The sequence below is a fragment of the Sturnira hondurensis genome, unplaced genomic scaffold (genome assembly GCF_014824575.4).
Source record: "Sturnira hondurensis isolate 20B ecotype Veracruz unplaced genomic scaffold, ASM1482457v3 Scaffold0015596, whole genome shotgun sequence".
In the NCBI taxonomy this organism is placed as follows: domain Eukaryota; kingdom Metazoa; phylum Chordata; class Mammalia; order Chiroptera; family Phyllostomidae; genus Sturnira; species Sturnira hondurensis.
Window position 1 is genome coordinate 18,560,150 of NW_028088227.1, and position 22,739 is coordinate 18,582,888.

A 22,739-nucleotide genomic window follows, 5' to 3' on the forward strand; every position below is an offset into this window, starting at 1 on the left:
AGTGAAATCGAAAGTATAATTATACATTATATTTTAACTACACATTCAAATCAATATAAAACTAGTAAATAAAAACTGATTTTCAAAATAACACCTAAACTAGGCATGTACACCTTCACTGGTAGACAGACCACACTTCTAAAATACTGCTTTTGGGTCAAACATGATTTGAATGAACACAGTGCATGTTTATCTATGAAGTTTTGAGAAGTGTAAAGATATTGCACATGTAAAGATATTGCAGTTGTGACAGAACCCATTTCTCTTCTTCCTCCTTGTGGGCCAGCACCTCTTCCCAGTAAACAGATGTGCTGCATTATTGGTAAATGGGCAAGGACTTCACAAACTTGGTAACAGAAACTCGTTTCGTTTTAATCCTTAACTCCATGTGGTCCTTTTACAATGATGCCAATAAAACCGTAAATAAAGCAGGTGACTAACCTCAAAAATGATTTCTTCTTTTTTTTCTGAAGTAAAATATGAAATTCTAGCCTTGGTCTGAGTTTGGGTCAATAAAAACTTAATGATTAAACTTGGAGGACTTTTTGTTCTTTTACATGCACTTGATAAATGTGTCTTTCTGAGTCAAAGATAACAAGTTTACAGACTCAAATTTAACTTTATCATTTCCTGTCTATTCTGCTTTGTTCAAACAACTAGATGCATTTAAATTGAAATGTATAACTTTACAAAGTTTTAATACAGACTATGAATAGTCTATATTAATATTTTTACACCTAGATGGAAGTCATATTGTACCAGGATCTTTCTTTCTGTTTTAATTGTGTAGAAATGATATGCGGTTTTTTCATGATTTTAAGTGCCATGATCTGAATGATTCTAACTTAAAATGTTCTTGCAGCCTAAAAATACCAAGTCCCGAGAAATTTCTAGCTTAAAAACAGATGGTTCTTTCATGTTACTACTTGAATAAAATATGATGTTTTAAATTTTATGCCAATATAAATAATACCTCAGCATATAAATATTTATTACTATACTATTGCATTCATTATTATATCACTTTATACTCTGGGCTAATATTCTTTTAAAAATATTTTATTTATTTATTTTTAGAGAGAGGGAGAAAGGAGGGAGAGAGGAAGAGAAACATTAGTGTGTGGTTGCCTCTCACATGCCCCCTTACTGGGGACCTGGCTCACAACCCAGGCATGTGCCCTGACTGGGCATTGAACCAGTGACCCCTTGCTTTGTGGGCTGGCACTTAATCTGCTAAGCCAGACTAGCCAGGTCTGGGATATTCTTCTTTTTTTTTATATTTAGGATTCTGGGCCTAAAGAAACTTCTTATTTTGAAAATAATTTACTTAAACCCCCCCTTAAAGGAAAGCAAAAGATACTGGAGTGAATTTTTCATATCGCATGAAAATCTTCACTGAAAATTCTTAGGTCATATATGTGTGTGTGTGTATGTATATGTATATATGTGTGTGTGTGTGTGTATATATATATATATATATATATATATATATATAGTGAAGACTAAACTTTTTAATATCCTAAAGCACATGTGACCTTGAGAGATAAAATTCATAAATGTGATCAGCAAAATAATCTTTTAAGTAAGGACATTTTATGCAAATGACATTTCTTTACTACTTGCCAAAATTCATTGGGCATGTATCAGCGAATATTATTGAGGAATGTGATGCTTGCATGTACTATTCTAGGCACAAAGGATATAAGAGTGACAAAAAGAAAAGTCCCCTGCTTCTTGGTGCACACAATTTAAGAGGGGAAATGGAATCAAAGCATATTTAAAATCATCAGTCTTTTCTTTATGAAGATGGGATTTTGAAATATGTAATTTTTGTGCTCAGAATATCATCTTATAATATGTAAGTGAACTTTTACAGGGGCTGCAAATACAGCTTTTGCATAGTTTTTGCGCTATCACAGACCCGATCCAACTTATTCTTCTGATGTGCCTCTGTATTGGTGTATGACTACTCTCATCAGAGTGTCTCCTCTCAATCTGCTGTAGGCTGATGAAAATTGCTTAGATTCTGATTTTAAAACAGAAACTGAAAAATATACATAATGGCATAATTGACAGCACCTTTAGATTATGGCAGAAAATTTAAGATTTTCAACCCACTCTTTCTTCTCAAACAGAAATTACCAAAATGAGATCAAGAAAGCCTCAATTATTGATTTAAAAAGGGTCTGCAAAGTTTCAAGTATTTGCACTTTATTATAAAATCTCCAGCAAAGTAAAAAGTAGAGTCTGGTGGCATATTTATAGCATTGTTTTTAAGAATGAAGGACAGTCTGTTAGCATTTTTATACAGCTTTTTAAGTACTTATACTTTGGGGCAACTTTTACAGCTGTATTTTTATTACTTTTATGAGGAATTTTATTTGTACCTCTTTACCAAGCCGTGAAGTTGCTTTCTGGGATTCAATTATGGGAAAATTTCAGTGCCTGATTCTAAGGCTCATAAGCATACACCACACACACTACAAGAACAGAAGTCAAGGAAAGAACTACAATGTAAAAAAAACAAGTAAAATCAGTAAAATGTTTTATTGAATAATGGAATGATGTGTTTGCATATTTTAAAGACAGTTATATGTACAGTGAAACTAGATATAGTGCTTAATATGGGTGATAGTATGACAAGACTGGAAGTTACCCATTCGAAGAATCAGGAATTATAGAAAATGGAATGTTTTAAATCTCAAAGGAGAGAATTCCAATCCCTTGAATTTTTCTAACATGATTTGCAAGATCATCAGTGTCTGAAGGAAAATCTTTTCATTTGATGTGATGTGCATTAGGGAATCTTAAGTAATCTTTAGTACCATGAGATTCTGCCTCTCTATGAATGTAGATGTTTGATTTACTGATCAGGGGAGTCACACTGAACAAGGGTTACACATCAGAATCACATAAGGAGCTATGTACATCTACACCTGACTGAGCCTCACTCCTAGAGCTCTCTCTCACTGAGTGTGGCCCCTGGGTACTCTGATGTAGTAAATTTTTGAGCAAATTATAAAGACCTGGGTTTTATTCAGAAAGACCTTTATTCAGAAAACCAAACATGATCTTGATATTCTCTATATCTGTACATAGAGTAAAGTACATAAGAGAAATCCATTTTTATAACCCATGGATGCCTAATTGTGCCATCTCTGTTTTTTTCTAGTTCATGCAAATAGAGTTTGGTAGGATAATATTATGCAGTAGTTATAATAGGGATTGTTTTTTTCAAAACCTACATTGTCATTTACCTGCTTTCTGATATCAGGCAAATTGTCATATCTTTCAGAAGTAAAGTTCCATTATTTATAAAATAAGTCCTCATCAAGCTTTAACATTTTTTTATTCAACAAATCTCTCTATTGACTCAGTAGGTAATCATACATTTTAAGATATAGTTTTTAGCCCTGGCTGAGGTAGCTCAGTGGATTGAGCATGGGCCTGTGAACCACAAGATCATGGTTCGATTCCCCGTCAGGGCACATGCCTGGGCTGCAGGCCAGTTCTCAGAAGGGGACTCACGAGAGGCAACCATACATTGATATTTCTCTCCTTCTCTCCTTCCCTTCCTCTCTAAAGATAAATAAATAAAATATTTTTTTAAAAGATACAATTTTCATTCTGATGCCAAACTTTTAAAATTCAGCTTCTTACTAATTTTTCAGTTCATGATTTTCTAATAATCTAATATAGTGAAACAGTGTGCTTCCAATATCCTTTTTTCTATATACCTTTTCCATTTAACTCAATTATAAGAAAAACTGAGATTACTTTACTAATATATTTACATTAGAAAAAATGTTAATTTCTGAATGTAAAGAATGCTGAAGCCTACTCCTGGCATCTGTCGATTTCAATGCCTATGTATTTTTTCTTTCTAAAGGAAATTGTTTTTTTCTGAAGGACTTTGTATTTGGATGACATTTTTAAGGTCTATCTCATGAATTTTTTTCGTACTAGTACTCAGCAATATTATAGGTCCCTGCTGGGCAGTAGGCAAAGTGGATACTTCAATTATCCATCTGATGTAGGTGGTGGAATATAATGAGGCAAGTTGGAAATCTTCCTGAATGCTTCTGAGCTTGCTGAGAGGTGGGTGTTCAATCATTTACCACTTTCTGAAGTTTCTTTTTTGGACCACAGCTTGAATAACAATTAGAAGAAGCCTAGTCATAAATATAACGTGTCCTTATAAAAACTATTTTGGGGAGGATTCTGGAAATATTTTAAAATACAAGTGCCATTCTTTTAAAAAATATAAATGGACTTTATTTTTAAATCAATCGTGAGAATTTTCTTTTACAAGACACTGTTATCCTGTTTGTAAGATGTGAGAGTAGTTCATAATTTTATAATAATTTTTGGAGGGAAATGTTATTTTCATACTGAAAATGACTTTAGTATGGTTTTCTAGCAGAATATATATTATATATATTCTGTATTATATTATATATAACATTATATTATGTATTATATATTATATTCTAATATATAATATATATTATAGAATATATATGTTATATATATAAAACTAGTAGATCCTACATACAGACTTCATTGCACTGTAAGTACTGTACTTCCTGCTCACTCCCTTGAATTACTCATCTAGTCACATGGCTTTAATTACCAGCCGGACTCGGCAAACTCAGAAGTTCAACCATGAACCTCTTCACTAAACCCTATTCTTCTGTATCCAAAGGCCTATGGGACAATTCCATTTAGATATTTTATAACTATCTCAAAATGAAAATATCCAGTCCAGCTCTGTACATTATGTCCACATTTGCTTCTCCCTCAGTCATCCTGATCTCGTTAAATTAGCTAACGTTCTCAAAGTTATCATTGCCTCTTAAACATTACTCTTTCCATATTTTATTTTTTAGCAAATTCTATTAACCCAATTTAAATGTAATCAAAATTTGAGCATTTGTGACCATCTGACTGTTGATGACTGGTCCAAACCATCATAATTACTGACATAGACTTTTGCAACATTTTTGGAAGAGGTCTCCGTGTATCCGCCCTTGCTGTTGTTGTTCTCATTAAAATAGCTAGGTTGGTCCATTTGAAATAAGCCCGGTAATATAACTCTTTTGTTCAGAAGCATCCAGTGCTTCTCATATCACTTAGGAACCCTTTCTATTATTTCCCTACATAGCTCTACTTGATAGGCGACCCTTCCTATCCCTCGTGGCCACCACTTTTCCTCATATTGTACTACCCAGGTCAGTTTATTTAAGCCAAATAAGACCTCATATTTCCTCCGTCAGTCCTTGAGCATTGCAGGCTTTACAGAGTTGTGTATGTTTAATTCACCTAGAGCACTCACTACACATTGTAAGTCCTAAGTGTAGCAAAAACTATCACAGATCTTTTGTGTACTGATGCCATTTCCAGTTACGTTTTAGTTTGCTGAGACAGTCCTCGGCTACCCAACAGAAGTTTATATGATAGACTTGATTCTTCACAGTTTCTAACTATGAGTTTGGTGAAGTTAATTGTTGAGTTCATTAGGTAAACTAAAAATAAATTGTAGGCCACTGTTCTTTTTTTTATTATAGTACCTGAAGCCAGCTAAGAATGTAAACTATGTAAAGAAAAACAAAACAGCAGAGTTGATTTGCTACATGGATATTTGCATTTAATCCTGAAGTTCACTGTGTCCAACAAAATTGTAGGACCTGTAACAACATGGGGACAACACTTAAAACAAAAACACATAACACTAATGTAAGAATAGCATATCCAATAATAACTTGAATAAACTGATACAATCCTTGGATAGCTTAGTGAATTAATAATGTGTTTGCTCATAAATTAAAATCACCTTTGCAACCAAATGATAGGAACAGTGATCGTGAAGGGGCTCTCACGCACAAGCTGTCTGTAAGAAATGGTTGGTAAGCAAGAGAATGGCACGGCTTTCCAGTGTGTACCGTGGCAACGGTGTCGGAGGTTTACTGTGGCTTTATCCACTGTTTCCTGTATTGCAGGAAACATGCCTGGCTGGCTTTTTTTTACTAGTTTTTTGTTGTATTTTTTTTTTGCATTATCATTTACACCCTTTTACTCCTCTCCCTGACTCCCTGCAGTGAACACACTGTTGTCCATGCCCATGAGTTCCTTTTCCTTTCTGCACAACCCCTCCCCTCTTCCCCACAGCTGTCATATGAGTCTTTCTATTTGGCCTGTTAGCTCGGTTTGTTCATTAGATTCCACATGTGAGTGAAATCATTTGGTATGTGTTTTTGTTTTGATTGACACTTTGAGAGGGCATATTGCATATGTACCTACTAATACTATGTTTTTAAAATATCTTCTCATAAAATTTACAACAGTCTGCACTGTACTATACAGATCAACCCTTATTATTATNTGCCTGGCTGGCTTTTTTTTACTAGTTTTTTGTTGTATTTTTTTTGCATTATCATTTACACCCTTTTACTCCTCTCCCTGACTCCCTGCAGTGAACACACTGTTGTCCATGCCCATGAGTTCCTTTTCCTTTCTGCATAACCCCTCCCCTCTTCCCCACAGCTGTCATATGAGTCTTTCTATTTGGCCTGTTAGCTCGGTTTGTTCATTAGATTCCACATGTGAGTGAAATCATTTGGTATGTGTTTTTGTTTTGATTGACACTTTGAGAGGGCATATTGCATATGTACCTACTAATACTATGTTTTTAAAATATCTTCTCATAAAATTTACAACAGTCTGCACTGTACTATACAGATCAACCCTTATTATTATTGGCACATTGCAGCACAATCAGAAACCTGAAGAGACCATTTCTTGTCACTTTTAGGTCTTATACCAAAGGTATTGTAGTCTTCTACGTCACCTCTGCTTTCTGAGCCTTTATCTCCACCCGACTTCCTTTAATCATAATGTTCATATCTTCCTTATCTTCTGATAATTGATGTATGTCACTGAAAAGATTGATTACAGACTTGTCTGATTCATAATTTTTATATAGGATGCTTTTTCTTAATGTTTTTGATGAAGTCCACTATGTATATTCTCCTTTTCTATGGTTTACGGTTGTAGCATTGATTCTTTTATCTCATCCTTGGGGACAGTTTTGATAAAATGTGTAGTTTGGGGTTAAGAAAATTTAGTCATCTTTTCTAACTCTCTCCTATGTAATATTTTATTATCTTAATAACCTTTAGATCATTTTAAAGAGTTCCTTATTTAATTTAAGACTTCTAATGCTTATAAAAAGCTTGGTTTGTATATGCAGTCTTTGTTTTAACTTATCTTAATGAACAGTTGCTTTATTACAACAAAACAAACCAAATTCAAAACCAAAACCAAACCAAAGCTGCTAAGTGGAGATCATATATTTGTTATACACCATTGTAATTATAGTCATCTATTAGAGATAGATGTGTAGTTAAACCTCCCACCCAATGTGTAGTTATGTGGAATCAAAATCCACATAACCACTTTTTTTATTTTAAGAGCGGGACTAGTGACAATTTAAAATACTTGTTAGAACTTCTCTTTCCAGGCATAATGGATAAATGAGGCTTGACATCCACTCTGACTTTAAACAATGTCAACAGCAGCAAGATTTAGGACATAATGGACAGTGCGTTGATCGCTGAAAGAAGAGAAACAAATGATTTGAAGCTTGTGATTGCTCAAGGCCACTGTCTAGAGCAAGTTTTCACACTGCAGCATGTGAATGATGTTTCTGTTCATCTCCTTTAGTTGAGGAAACAGTGTCGTTAGTTTGAGTGACTAAGGATGCCACAGTTCCCAGGACGGGGGTCTGGGAGGAGTAAGAGCTTGGTTGCGACCAGAAAAATTCTAAGAGTGAGAGCTCCAGGGATCTTCAGCATTTTCCCCATGAGTTGTCAGCTCAGTACTGATAAGTATACATATTTAAGGAGACTATCCACAACCACAGGGAAAAATAAAAGCACTGTTCCTTCTACGTACATAAGCTTCATTCGTGTGCTACAGCCTGGAAACTTGCTTTAGACAGTAGGCTTGAAAATCATAGGCATGGGGTGGGGGGCGGGCAGGGTTGGGAATATAAGACAGAAACCTGTACTTGAACAAGAATTAAATAAAAATTATATTAAAATAAAATAAAAAAATAAAAAATAAAATAAAAAAAAGAAAAAAAAAGAAAATCATAGGCCTCATATCACTTGTTTCTCTTCTTTCAGGGATCAGTGCACTGACATAATCAGCGCATTATGTCATAATTTTCACTAATCATTGTCATCATCCGAAGTCACTGTATGTATCAAAAACCACATGATCCCACTTAGAAGAAGAACTAATGAACAAAAATAAACTAATGAGCAAACTAGAACCAGAAACGTGGAAATGCCCGACAGTGGCCAGAAGGGAAGGGGATTATGGTGGAAAGAAAGGGAAAGGACTAGTCGAAGAACATGTATGAATGACCCGTGGGCATGGACAACAGTGTGGGGATTAACTTTGAAAGTGGGGAATAGGCTGGTTGGAGGTGGGCAAAGGAGAAAAAAATGGGACAACTCTAATAGTTTAACAATAAAAAAAGAAATACTAAGGAATGTTGCTTTAGTGATGTGGCCATATTAGTCATAAACTGAATATTAATCCTAACCATTTAAAATCCTCAAAAGAATAAAACTGTTTGAAATTAATTTATCAGTGTCTCAGAGAAGTGACGGAACACATTTTAAGGAACCAAAAAAGACAGGACTCAAAATATATAAATCAAAAGTCCAGCATACAATAAAAAATTACAAAAATGCAATGTACACAAAAATATAGTCCATAGTAAGGAGAGGCACATCAGTCAACCAATAGACACAGCCATTGATGACACAGACGATAGCACTAAAATATAGGAGCATTAACTTATCTATTTTTTACAAGTAATGCCTGTGTACTACAAGACAGAAGAAAGCATGGGCATATAGGGAGAGATCCGGAAGATACAAAGCAAATTAAATCAAAATACTCCAGATTTTAAAGAGTCAAGCAAAATATATTAAATAAGACTCATAACAAATCAGATGATACACAGGAAAAATTAGTGAACTCAAAGACAAAATGATACAGCCTGTCCAAATGAAACGGATAGGAAATAGACTATAATACATATATCTCGAGCAGTCCTGCGTTTTTCACACTCTAAGTGCTGGCCTAACAAGACTCAGAATGAAGCTCTTATTTGTCCCATTTAATAGAGCAAAGAAAGAATCTTTCCAAAATATTTATTATATTATGTTCTTTTCTCTTATAGAATGTATTAGAGGGATTTACATGACAGCATACTAAAGGGAAATAGTTTCTATAGTTAACATTTAATATATATGTATATATGTGTATATATGTATGTATATATATGTGTGTGTGTATACACACACAAGCACACACACACACACACACACACACATATATATATATATATCAGGCATTTTTAAGCATTTCAGGTAACATTGTTATAATATTTCCATTGTATATGATGTCTGTTCTCTTTCAAAAATAATGTGTCTATAGTATGAGCTAGACCACCATACTGCTTAGACACTGATCAACTAATTACATTACTGATTATAATAATACTCATTATGCAGCTGTCACTGAGCCTGCATAGTCTTATGCAATTCTAAGCAACAAACAACCATGGAAAAGCAACAAACACAGTGTACTGTGTATAAGACAGCTTACATTGTGATAACTCTGCAAAATAAATGCTTGAAAATCTCAGTGGCTTTCAATACAAACATGTATGGGTTTGAAAGTAGGCTGCAACGGCATACTATAGACTTGAATTTGGGTTTTGATCCTCTCTACATGTACTTACAATTCAAGAAACAAGATAAAGGAATCAATCCCATCTTGGGTATGATGTTTTAACAATTCCAAAATATAATGTAAGAAGTAATTTTAAAGCAAAAGCAAAGGCTGGTGAATAGTGTAGTGAAACCCCACATCCCACTCTGAATCAACAGGTACAAATACTGTGCCATTCCAGTTCTTACTTTATACAGCATCTGTTTCATAATAGGCTAGCTTTATACTCCAGTTTCTCTTCCGATCATATAAACCTTTTGCCTTTTCTAATAAATAGGCTGTCTTTGTGTTAGCAAAGCATTTTAAATGTGGGATTAAAAACGACATTGACCCTAACCTATGGCTTGTTGAAAGCCATGAAACAATCTATTTTGTGCTTTCTTAGTGATTACTCAGATTACTTCCACATCAGTCTGGTTTAGTATGTGATATTAATATTCACAAGGCAAGTGCAATTATGTGGCATAAATTACAGCAGTACATCTGACCCTCTTATCATAAATATTGAACAGGGTTTCAGAATTATAATATATCTCATTCTTTCAGGTATCTTTTTGTGTCTCATTGTTATGTGACATCATACAGAAATTTACTTCAATATAGGATGCAATTTCTAGATCTGAGTATCTCCTTGTTCTTCTTTAATCCTTACTAAAGAAGATTTTTTAGACTTCATTTTGCAATTACAGTTTATATTAAATATTAGTTTTGTTTTAGATGCAAGTATATTCATCTGTTTTAGTTGCATAGTTGTTAGACAATCACATGTTTTACAAGGTAGTCCCCAGATATTTCAAGTACTCACTCACCTGGTAGTTATTACATTATCACTGACTACATTGCCTACACTGTACTTCACATCCCATGACTATTGTGTAACTACCGTTTTGTACTTCTTCATCCCTTCCCCCTTTGCACCCATCCCTCCAAACCCCCTCACTGACAACCCTCAGGCAGTTCTCTGTGTCTGTGGGTCTGATTCAATTTTGTTTGTTTATTTTGCTCTTTAGATTCTACATATAAGTGAAATTACATAGCATTTGCCTTTCTCTGTCTGACTTAGTTTCACTTACCAAAATATACTCAAATCCCACCATGCTATCACAAATGGTAATATCTCATTCTTTCATATGACCAAATAATATTTCATTGTGTATATGTATGCCCCCTTTTCATTCACTAATCTATTGATAGGGACTTGGCTCAAACATGTAGAAGAAAACATAGGCACGTAGGCATTGAAATCGCTGATATTTCTCTTTGCGTTATTTTTTCTGATATATCTTCTTAGGCAAGGAAAATAAAAGAGAAATAAGTGGGACTGTATCAAGTTATAAAGATTTTTGCACACAGAAGAAATCATCAACAGATTGAAAAGATCACAGGGGAAAAGGGGGAGGACTCACATGAACAAGTATAAAGGACACATGGACAATAACTAAGGTGGGGGGTGGAAATGGGAGGGAGGTGGGGAGCACTCGGGGGGGCAGGGCTGGGAATATAAGGCAGAAAACTGTACTTGAACAAGAATTAAATTTTTTTAAAAAGTTTTAAAAAAGAGAGAAAAGATAACCCAATATTTGGAAGAAGATATCCGCCAATGATACATCCAACAAGGTCTTAATATCCAAAATTTATAAAGAACTCATGCAACTCTATATCCCCCCAAACCATGATCTAATTACTAAGTGAGCAGAAGACCTGAAGAAACTCTTATTCAAACAGGACATGCAGATGACAATTAGATATATGAAAAGATGTTCAATGTCACTAATCATCAGAGAAATGTAAATTAAAACCACAATGAGATATCACCTTGCACCTGCTAGACAAGTGTTGGTGAGGATGTGGAGAAAAGGGAACCCTTGTGCACTGTTGGTGAGATTGCAAATTGGTGGTTTCTCAGAAAATTAAAAATGGAACTGCATTATGACCCAATGGTTCCACTTCTGGATATACATCCAAAGAAATACAAAGCACTAATCTGAAAGAATATAGGCACTCCTATGTTCATTGCAGTACTAGTTACAATAACCAGGATTCAAAAGCAGCACTTACTGATTTGTTAAATAAGTGGTTGTGATTTTTCTCATTTTTTATTATGAAATATATACAGGAATATTGAGAATTGAAAAACAACAGTGGCAATCCTATTTTTCTTTGTTTCTTAACCTTGGATATAGCAGTGAAATTTGACACAGAAAAGTGCCTTGTATCAGTGAGGTGTTTCTTCTACTCCACCCCATATTCATGGCTTGACGTCACATCTTGAATTTTCAGAACAACTCTACTATGAAATAGTTTGTTTAATTATCTTCACGTTTGGATAAAATTTCACATTCACACACACTCACAACAAAAATAAATATCTCATTAGTCAAAGTCGCCATCGTTTATGCCCCGCTTGTGGTTAGCCATAACTCAGGCACCTATGTCACATTCTAATTTACGTTCCAAGAGTTCCCCTCAGAATCAGTGACTATGACAAATAGTGGTGATGTCACAGGCATGGAGTCAGGTTACGTTATGTGGTTTGGACTAATATAAACTTTGGGGAAGTGAAACCCAATCATTTAAATTGTAACAAATTTAAAACCAGTGGATGGTAATGATGAAGTCATGTCCATGTAAATCCCACATGACTGACACCAAACTCATGGCATCTCAATAGGGATGGTCATCCTGATGAAGAACAGTAGAGACAAAGGTACAATCAAGCCATCTACAAATTGTATTGTCAAAAGTTTCATTGCATGGATATATCATATTTTATTTATTCATGCACCAATAGGTGGACATTTTGGTTGCTTTAAATTTTTGGCTTTAATAATAATGCTGATATGGGCATTCATGTGTAACTTTTTGTGTGGACATATATCTTTCTCTTAGGAGTGAAATTCCTGAGTCATAGGCTAGCCCTTTGTTTAATGTTTAAGTAAACAGTCACAGATTTTATACAAAACACCTGTACCATTCTCCATTCTCACCATCAATGAATGAGGATTCCAGTATCTCCACATCTTCATCAACACTTGTTGTTATTGATCTTTTTGATTATAGTCATTTTAGAGGGTGTGAAGCGGTACTGTGATTTTCATTTTCGTGATGGCTAATGATGTTGAGCATCTTTTCACATTTTCATTGGTCTTCCCTTGACTTTTGAAGTTCTTTTTAATATATTTTATTGATTATGCTATTACAGTTGTTTCATCCCCCCCTTCATTTCCCTCCACCCTGCACACCCTCTCCCACCCATATCCCCCCCTTTAGTTCATGTCTTTATGTCATAAGTTCTTTAGCTTCTGCATTTCCCATACTATTCTTTCCCTCCCCCTGTCTATTTTCTGCCTACCATCAATGCTAATTATCCTCTGTACCTTTCCCCCCTCTCTCCTCCTCCCACTCCCCCTGTTGCTAAACCTCCATGTGATCTCCATTTCTGTGGTTCTGTTCCTGTTCTAGATGTTTCCTTAGTTTGTTTTTATTTTAGATGTGGTTGTTAATAATTGTGAGTTTGCTGTCATTGTACTATACATGTTTTTTGTCTTCTTTTCTTAGTTCTTTATAAAAGATTTTCTGTCTCTCCAGATATTCGTCTCTCATCCCTCTTCACTTTATATGTGTTATACCAGCTCCAAAGAGCTTCTTTCAACTCCTTGCATACACTGTTACTTGTCTAGCCCACACTCATGTCGTTTTCATTTCCTTCCTAACTTTCTCTCTCTTTGTTTAGGCAGAGCTGACTTCATGAGGTCACACAACAGCATGGAGCTCGATGCTCAGAAGGGTTTAATATGCTGCTGTTGTCATGAAATTTGTAATGATTCTGAGCAAGAGGTCTCATTTTATTTTGCAGCAAGCCCTTAATATTGTGGGCTAAGTCTGATTCCTTGTTTTCTATTATATTTATTCTCCTCCAGGTCACACTTTAGACAGAAATACCTACAAGAAATCACCCCTGACATCCGTAGACTGCATTAGGTGTACTCTCTACCATCATGTGTGATGTACAACGTGATTTTTTCCTTTCTCAGACTTGACCCAAGAGCCCAAGGGCTTTTCCTTCCTTATCCATTTTTCTCTTGAGAACCCAGTACAGTGCCTGAACACTGGCCATAGTACAACCCATAGTTCTGCCACTGTTATGGCTCACGTGGCAAAACCATCTAGCAAAAGTAATTTAGAACATGTATTCCAGGGCCAGACAGCCTGGACATTCTGCCGCTATCATTTTTTAGAGGTGTAGAACCTGGGCAAGTTATTTCATGTTTCTGCACCTCAATGTACTCATACTTAAAATTGAAATGGTATTAGTCCCAATCTCATATCAGTTTTATGGGTGTTAAGTGAACCTATAAAAGTGAAACTCTTAGAATAGTGTCTAACTACCATATAGTGTATGTGTTAGCTGTTATTATTGTTATATGCAATTCCTAGTTGTCAAGCAAATTATTAACTATATATACAAAGAAAAGAATGCTAGAACTTGAGGAATGTATGTAAATTAAAAGGGTTTAGTTTATATATTATTCTTTATTACATCAATTTACACTAAGAAGAAGGGTAATTGAATTGGCTTGACCAAAATATTTGTTTAGTTTTTTTCCGCACAATGTATGTAGTAGCCTTTAGTTGTCCTTAACTTCATTCAAAACAATTTTGTTAGATTTTATTGCAACAGCTGTGATATTAGCATGCATTTAAAAAAATTTATCAAAATTGGAAAATTTTTGCCCAGCCATTTTAATGCTTAAGATGGAAGAAAATAAGCAACATTTTTGGCATTATATGCCTTATTATTTCAAGAGAGGTAAAAATGTAACAGAAACACGAAAAAGATTTGTGTAGTTATAGAGAAGGAGCTGTGACTGATCAAATATGTCAAAAGTGTTTTGTGAAGTTTCTTGCTACTATTGACATTTTGGCTAAATAATTATTTGCTATGGGGTTGTCTTATGCATTGGAAGATGTTTAGCAGCACCCCTGGCCTCTCCCCAGTAGGAGCCAATAATAGGAGACAGCTTACATGTTCAAAATATACAAATCAATAAAGTTATTGATGAAAATGAGAAATGTGCCTTTTATTTTAGGGAAAAGAACACTCAGACTTTTTGGCCAACCCAATACAAAAGTTCAGTTTATGAAATCAAAATAAAAACAAAATTAGGAAGTTGGGATCAAGCCCAGAGGAAAGAGAAATTGAGGCTATGAATAAATATATAAATATTATAAGGAAGAAAGATGTTTCTATTTAAAATTTGTTCAGAAATTAGTCGACTCAACACAATAGTAACACACTTTTGAGATCTTCATTTGAGTAAATTAATGCCATAACCTTTAGAGAGCATCTGTTTTCTTGTTTACATGTTTAGCAGTTATTCTTAGATGCCACCATCAAGTATTTGAAATTAAATTTAATTTACATTTAGTACAGATTTAATGTCATTACGAAAAGGCACACAGAATATGTAATGCAGGTATGCAATTGTGTGTGTGTGCATTTGTCCTGGGTTCTGCAAGCATTCTCTATTTACCCACCCAGCATCCAAAGATCCCACATGCCCTCTCAACTGTGCACCTGCTGGCTTCCCTCCTTCCTTTTTTTTGTGCCTTCTGGGGAAATCTGCTTGATCTCTCTACAATACCACCCTTCTTTCACCATTTTCAAATCCCAATCCACATTTCAGTTTACCAGGGAGCATACCTGTGACTCCACCTCACACCTTCACTTACCTCCCAAATGAAACTGTGTTGTTCTTACACAGTACTTTTCACTTTATTTGTATTATATTTTAAAATTAATATCTGTCTTCTCTGTTAAACTTTAAGACCACTATGGGTAGAAATTATTCTGTTTTGCTCAGCATGTATCCCCAGGGCCTTAATGCTTATTGTGGAATAATTGCACGAAAAACTTGTTGAGTAACTAAGTGACATGATATACATTTCTTTAAAAAATGCCAAAAGGAGACAGTGGCTTCAAGAAGGGTCAAAGTAATGAGCATAAGGAAGAAGAAATATTGGGAATACTTGCTACTTCAAGTAGCAAGGTGTGTGGTTGTGCACTACAACTGGATTCTAAATTTGGTAATACATTCTAGTAATGTAAGGTTACAAAAATATCATAACCCGTAAGCATGATTCATTATGTAATGTAAATGTCCAACAATTCAAATTGGCAGCAAACTATTCACATGGGCACTAAACTGGAAAAGATAGTTATCACAGTTATTTGATGAATGGATGATTGAAAGGACAGTAACCTATAAGCACTTATTTCATACAAATATCAAAATACTGTTCAAATAAGCAGTTCTTAAACTGAATTTCTGGAAAAGCAAAGGATATAGGCCAAATCAAATTTCAGAGTGTGCCTCTCTGTAAAGAATTGGAATAATCATGTATATTCAGAGACTTTTTAATCATCTCACGAATGCTGTGATCAAACTTGATAATACTAGATGAACAGCTAACGTGTCCATTAACCTGTCCCAATCAAATGTCAGGTGCCATAAATGAATTTTAGTAGGTGGTGAATCAAAGCCAATATATAAATGAATTTTCTCTCAGAAAGATGTAATGCATTTTTGTAGCACAAAGAGATGTCCTTTAGAATGTCAAACATGAGCAGGAATGACTCCGGTCTTCTAGTGAAAATATTTGAGTCTAATGCATGTTGTGCATTGTTATAAGGCCACTGCCAAGTCTAAAAATGACTTACAATTGCCTGGGGAGTCACACTTTTTCCTAAAGAAATTCCATTCTTCTAGAATTCCTGTTAATTATAGGTTAATTAATAATGTTTACAGCAAATGTTTAGCAAAAAATTTTGTTTATTAATAATAGAATGATAGTGTTTCTCAAGTTAAAAACCTATCATTTACAACAACAAGAGAATCTGTTCAGTTTTCAAGGGAGTTGAATTTACTTTTCAACACTGCAAAAGAATAATATTATTTTTGAATGGAAAAATGAAGAATTTTGCTTTTAATATGGTATTTTGCCACATTCTTTTTTTTCTTCTCTTTACTTTTTAAAATTTATTTATTTAATTGTTGTTCAAGTACAGTTTTTTCTCTTATATCCCCAGCCCTGCCCTCCACCCCCCAGTGTTCCCCACGTCCCTCCCAATTTCAGTCCCCACCTTAGTTATTGTCCATGTGTCCTTCGTACTTGTTCATGTGAATCCTTCCCCTTTTCCCCTGTGATTCTCCCCGTTCTCCCCTCTGGTCCCTGTCAGCCTGTTCTATATTTCAGCGTCTTTGGTCATATTTTGCTTGCTTGTTTGTTTTGTTGTTTAGCTTCCTGTTAAAGGTGAGATCATATGGTATTTATCCTTCACCACCAGGCTTATTTCACTCAGCATAATGCTTTCCAGTTCCATCCATGATGTTGCAAAAGGTAGGAGCTCCTTCTTTCTTTCTGCAGCATAGAATTCCATTGTGTATATGTACCATAGTTTTTTGATCCATTCATTTACAAATGGGCATCTAGGTTGCTTCCAACTCTTGGCTATTGTAAATTGTGCTGCTATGAACATTGGGGTGCATAGGATCTTTTGGATTGGTGTTTCAGGGTTCTTAGGATATACTCCTAGCAGTGGAATTGCTGGGTCAAAAGGCATGTTCATTTTTAGTTTTCTTAGAAAATTCTATACTGTTTTCCATAGTGGTTGTACCAGTCTGCAATCCCACCAACAGTGAACGAGCGTCCCTTTTTCCCCACAACCTCTCCAGCACTTGTTGTTTGTTTCTTTGTTTATGATAGCCATTCTGACTGGTGTAAAGTGGTATCTCATTGTGGTTTTAATTTGCATCTCTCTGATAGCTAGTGATATTGAGCATCTTTTCATGTGTCTCTGGATCCTCTGTATGTCCTCCTTGGCAAAGTGTCTGTTCAAGTCCTTTGCCCATTTTTTAGTTGGGTTGCTCGTCTTCTTTGAGTGGAGTCATGCGAGTTCTTTGTATATTTTAGAGATTAAACCTTTGTCTGAGGTATCATTGGCAAATACGTTTTCCCAAACAGTTGCTTCTCTTTTTATCTTGATACTGTTTTCCTTAGCCATGCAGAAGCTTTTAATTTTGATGAGATCCCATTTGTTTATTCTTTCCTTTATGTTCCTTGGTCTAGGGGACGTATCAGTAAAAATATTGCTGCGTGGAATATCTGAGATTTTCCTGCCAATGTTCTCCTCTAGGACTTTAATGGTTTCACAGCTTATATTTAAGTCTTTTATCCACCTTGAATTTATTTTGGTGGACCATGTAAGTTGGTGCTCAAGTTTCATTTTTTTGCATGTAGCTGTCCAGTTCTCTCAGCACCATTTGTTGAAGAGTCTATCTTTACTCCATTTTATGTTACTGCCCCCATGTCAAAAATTAATTGACTATAGAGATTTGGGTTTATTTTTGGGCTCTCTGTTCTATTCCATTGGTCTATGTGCCTGTTTTTATGCCAGTACCAGGCTGTTTTGATTACAGTGGCCTTGTAATACAGTTTGATATCAGGTATTGTGATTCCTCCTACTTTGTTCTTCTTTCTCAAAATTGCAGCTGCTATGTGGGGTCTTTTATGGTTCCATATAAATTTTTGATAAAGGCACTCAGAAAATAGGAATACAGAGAGCATTCCTCAATATAATAAAGGCCATATATGAGAGACCTACAGCTAAGGTCATACTCAATGGGCAAAAACTAAAATCTTTTCCACTAAGATCAGGAATAAAACAAGGTTGTCCATTTTTACCACTTCTATTCAATTTAGTATTGGAAGTTTTAGCCACAGTGATCAGACAAGAAAAGGAAATAAAAGGCATCCAAATCGGAAAGGAGGAAACAAAACTCTCATTGTTCTCAGATGACATAATAGTGTACCTGGAAAATCTTACAGCCTCTACCAAAAAACTGCTCGACCTAATAAATGAATTTGGCAAAACAGCGGGATACAAAGTCAATATCCAGAAATCAAAGGCATTTTTGTATACCAACAATGAAATAGCAGAAGCAGAAATCAAGAAAAAAATCCCATTCGATATAGCAAAAACAAAAATAAAATATCTAGGAATAAACCTAACCAAGGAAGTAAAAGACCTGTATGCAGAAAACTATACAACACTGAAGAAAGAAATCAAGGAGGACACAAACAAATGGAAACATATACTGTGTTCATGGATTGGAAGAATTAACATTATCAAAATGTCCATACTGCTCAAAGCAATTTACATATTCAATGCAATACCTGTTAAAGTACCAATGGCATATTTCACAGATATTTTGTCACATTGTAATAAAGATGATAAATTTGTTTTTAACCCATAGCAAATAATAAGAGTTATTATATTTTCTCAAAGTATATGTAAATTTCACCATAACTTCACCATTTACTTTATTATATTAAAATATGATGGTTTTGTCCTCAGCACTGGTCCAAGTGACCTTCACAGCAAGTACCATGAAATTGTTCTCATATTTATTGAACCACAATATTTTACCCTGCAAGTGAATTTTCAATAAAACTGAAAAAGGCAATATGTCCCAGGAAAAGTGCAAAATTCAAAGTAATCATTATTAATAATAGATGATTAAGTATATATAATGGCTATAATGTGGAATGAATGTATAAAATGCATAATAATTATATAATGTAGTCAGCCAGGAACTATTTTGAATATAAATTGATTTTCAGCCCCCAAAATTAAAGGAATGATGATAGAATCTTGCTATTTCAATGTGGGAGAGATAAAGGGGGGGTTATTTCAGACAGGTTTTCAGTGAAGGATGCTTATGGAAATCACAGGATATTCATGACAGTACAAGTAATTCAAATTAATGGGAACCAAATTGTAAAGTGTGCTTAGACAGCAAAGTGATGCCATATGGAAGTCCTTAAACGTCAGGCTGAGGGGCAGGAGCCTTATTTGGAAGGGAATACAATGTTATTTATGAGTATGCAGCCCAGAGGATGTAAAACCTTCATAAAGTCATTATGAGAATTAAAAGTTTCCTTTTAAAAACATATTCTTAGCTTCACAAGGAATAATTTCTGCAGCTGGAATGGTTTTTTTTTTTGCTAGAGAAACGCAGGAAATCACATAATGTTGATGACTTTTGCAGAGTCAGGGAGTCTTTTTCGGTCACATTCAGCCTCATTGTGATTGTTCTCTGTGAAATCCTGAGACGCCTGTCAATATCGTTTCAACTCAGCAGCACTAGGGAGGCTCTGAATGGGAAAAGCAAAAAACAGATAGGTCTACAAGACACAACTGCTGAAAATCCGATATGATAAAGTAGTACAAGATAAATTGTGATTTCTCATAATTAGGAATTTAAATAGATAAAGATTCAGAAACTAACTCAAAACAGGTAGAGCATGGGACACTGAAAACAATTAGTATTATTCATGGATAGAAAGACGAGGCGGAGAAATCAGGGGATGGTGGGTGAGGAGGCGATATGTTCAAGTGTGCACATGCCAGATTGAGATACACACCAAAGGAACAAGTTCTGCAAGTGAGATATCTGACCCCAAAGCTCCAGGGAGAGAGAGATGCTGACTAGAGAAAGTGACTAAAGATCACCTGTGTAGTATATGAACAGAAAAGAGAGCAGAGTACAGGACAGAATATAGGGGACTTCAGGGAGGGAAGGGGACTGAGACTCAGACCAAAGAGTAGCCAGAGATGTGAAATAGAGAAAACCAGAATGTGGGTTTCTGGAAGCCTTTTTCACTCCCCTAAAGGGGAGTCAGTGCGAAAGGAAGGACGGAGGATTCATTACGGTCCAGTGATGGACAGAGGCACAATGAGGTAAGGACCAAAGAATAGCTGAGTAATTATTGAAACTTAGTTACTTGTGTAACAAATTGGCCATTTTACTTTTGGGTTTACTCATTCATAATTGAGCTTTTGTGGATTTTTGCTTTTTTCTTTCCCCTCTCAATTAGCTAAATGGACTTGGCATATTAAAAATTGGCAGAAGAGAATGTCCTTCTACTTGAAAACCACATACTTTTTTTTAGCTATGCTCAAGTGGGGAACATGCACTTGGCCTAGAAATTTTGATCTAAGTTGCATAATGTGTCCCTAGTATGTTTTTGTTTCTTTGATTTTTAAAGACTTTTTTGATAGTAATAAATTATGATTATATAATAATTGAATGCCCATATAAAATTAAACAGCAAAAAAGAATCATATTGTGACCCAATCAACTTTATGTTTGAAAAGGAGCCTTAAAACAGTTTTTTGATATTAATGAAGAAAATGACTAAACACTAATTTTTAATAATACAAAGTACACAGATGTGTTAAAACTTAATTGAACTTCAGTCATATAGAAAATTAAACAACTATTGTTACATAACAACACATATATTTCAAAATAAATGTATGCCATAAAATATTTATGAGGCACTCAAACCTCAAATATTGAAAATAATTGATTCAGTAATAGTAAAGAGCATTTCAAAAAATAAAATGCTAATAGTTCAGTATATTTTCTGATGGTATGAGGTAAATTTTAATTAATAAATGATCTCTGGTTTAATATGTGCACTAAAAAGTGAGCATTTAGGTGATTTAAGAAAGTAATTCTAGGTAAGCTAAGTTTGTTGCACACAAGAATTCTTCTTTGAAATATAATCTATAGACTATTGGATTATAAGCACTTTATTTGAGTCAATAGTCATAGAGTAAGTAATTAATCATCTTTATATAGTTTCCATTGACTTCCTAAGAATAAGTTTGTACTGTGTTTTAATAATTTATCTGTATCTGGTACCAATTATGCTTATGAACAGTGCTGTTGTATTTATTCAAGAATAAAAACTATAAATTCCTTAAGGCTTTAATTTTCATAATCACGATGCATTTTCCTTACTTAGTGGATATACAACTAAAGTGATACAAGGATATTATTTTGATTGGTAGGTTTTAGGCAGAATTGGAAAGCATTGTTCTTATTTTGTTATGTGCACAAAGACCATAATTGGAAGCCAACAAAACCTTTCCTGGAAGAACATGGACACTTTTTAAAAAGCCAAGAGCATACTCAATAAAAGAGGTTGATAAAACCTTTCTTTAAGTTTTTACCACGTGTCAATTTCCCCTTAAGCAAGTGGACAGGTAATATGGGTAAGCAAATAAATGTAAATCATAAATATAGAAACATTCCCATGTGGAAAAAAAATGAACAGATGCAAAAGCTTATTTTGTTTACCATGCATATCATAAACTCCAGGTGCTTGGTCCTCATTTCCCACAAAAGCATAAAACCTCTCTCTTTCCTAACTCATGTCAACAGAGCGCAGATGGCCGTATTGAAGTCAAAGGGCAGCATGGAAGCTCCTCCCTGCACATCAGAGATGTGAAGTTGTCCGATTCTGGGAGGTACGACTGTGAAGCTGCAAGCAGAATCGGAGGGCACCAAAAGAGCATGTACCTTGATATTGAATGTAAGTTTTTTTTTTCATTTTGCATGTGTGTTACAATTACTTTTTCTGCTTAGAAAAATATTAATTTTTGTAGGAAGATCAAAATACCTATGTGGGTTCTGTTTCAGTATTTAGTGCACAGCTTTAGAAAGAACGTAGTTGCTCAAAGTCAGTTATTGGAGACATCTAGTGGACATTATGAAACATTGAACAGTGCTGTATATACTTAATAGTCTTTGTACTATCATACCTAAACACTGTGCTTGTTTTTTGCAGTGCTAAACCCGAAACACAATACTAATTCAACTATATTATTAATTTGTATTATTAGTGACTAGTAATTGGCCAATATTTTCTTAGACTTCTAAGTAAGTCTTCATTTCATATTCAAGGTGTTTTGTTGAATTATTTTACATTCTCATAAGACATAGTATTTTTTTAAGTGGTCGAATGTGTCAATACTTATATTTTTATCAAAATAGTGTCTATTATCTAAAAGTGGG

At 34.7% G+C, this 22,739-nt stretch overlaps 1 protein-coding gene across 1 annotated transcript in view; it reads left to right on the top strand.

The window, feature by feature from the left end:
• Positions 1 to 22,739, top strand: part of NCAM2 (neural cell adhesion molecule 2) — a 237,798-nt gene that overhangs the window by 97,154 nt on the left and 117,905 nt on the right. The window contains exon 10 of the mRNA XM_037064838.1: positions 22,107 to 22,257. Within this exon, the coding sequence (XP_036920733.1) occupies positions 22,107 to 22,257 (151 nt within the window). The remainder of the gene's footprint in view (positions 1 to 22,106; positions 22,258 to 22,739) is intronic.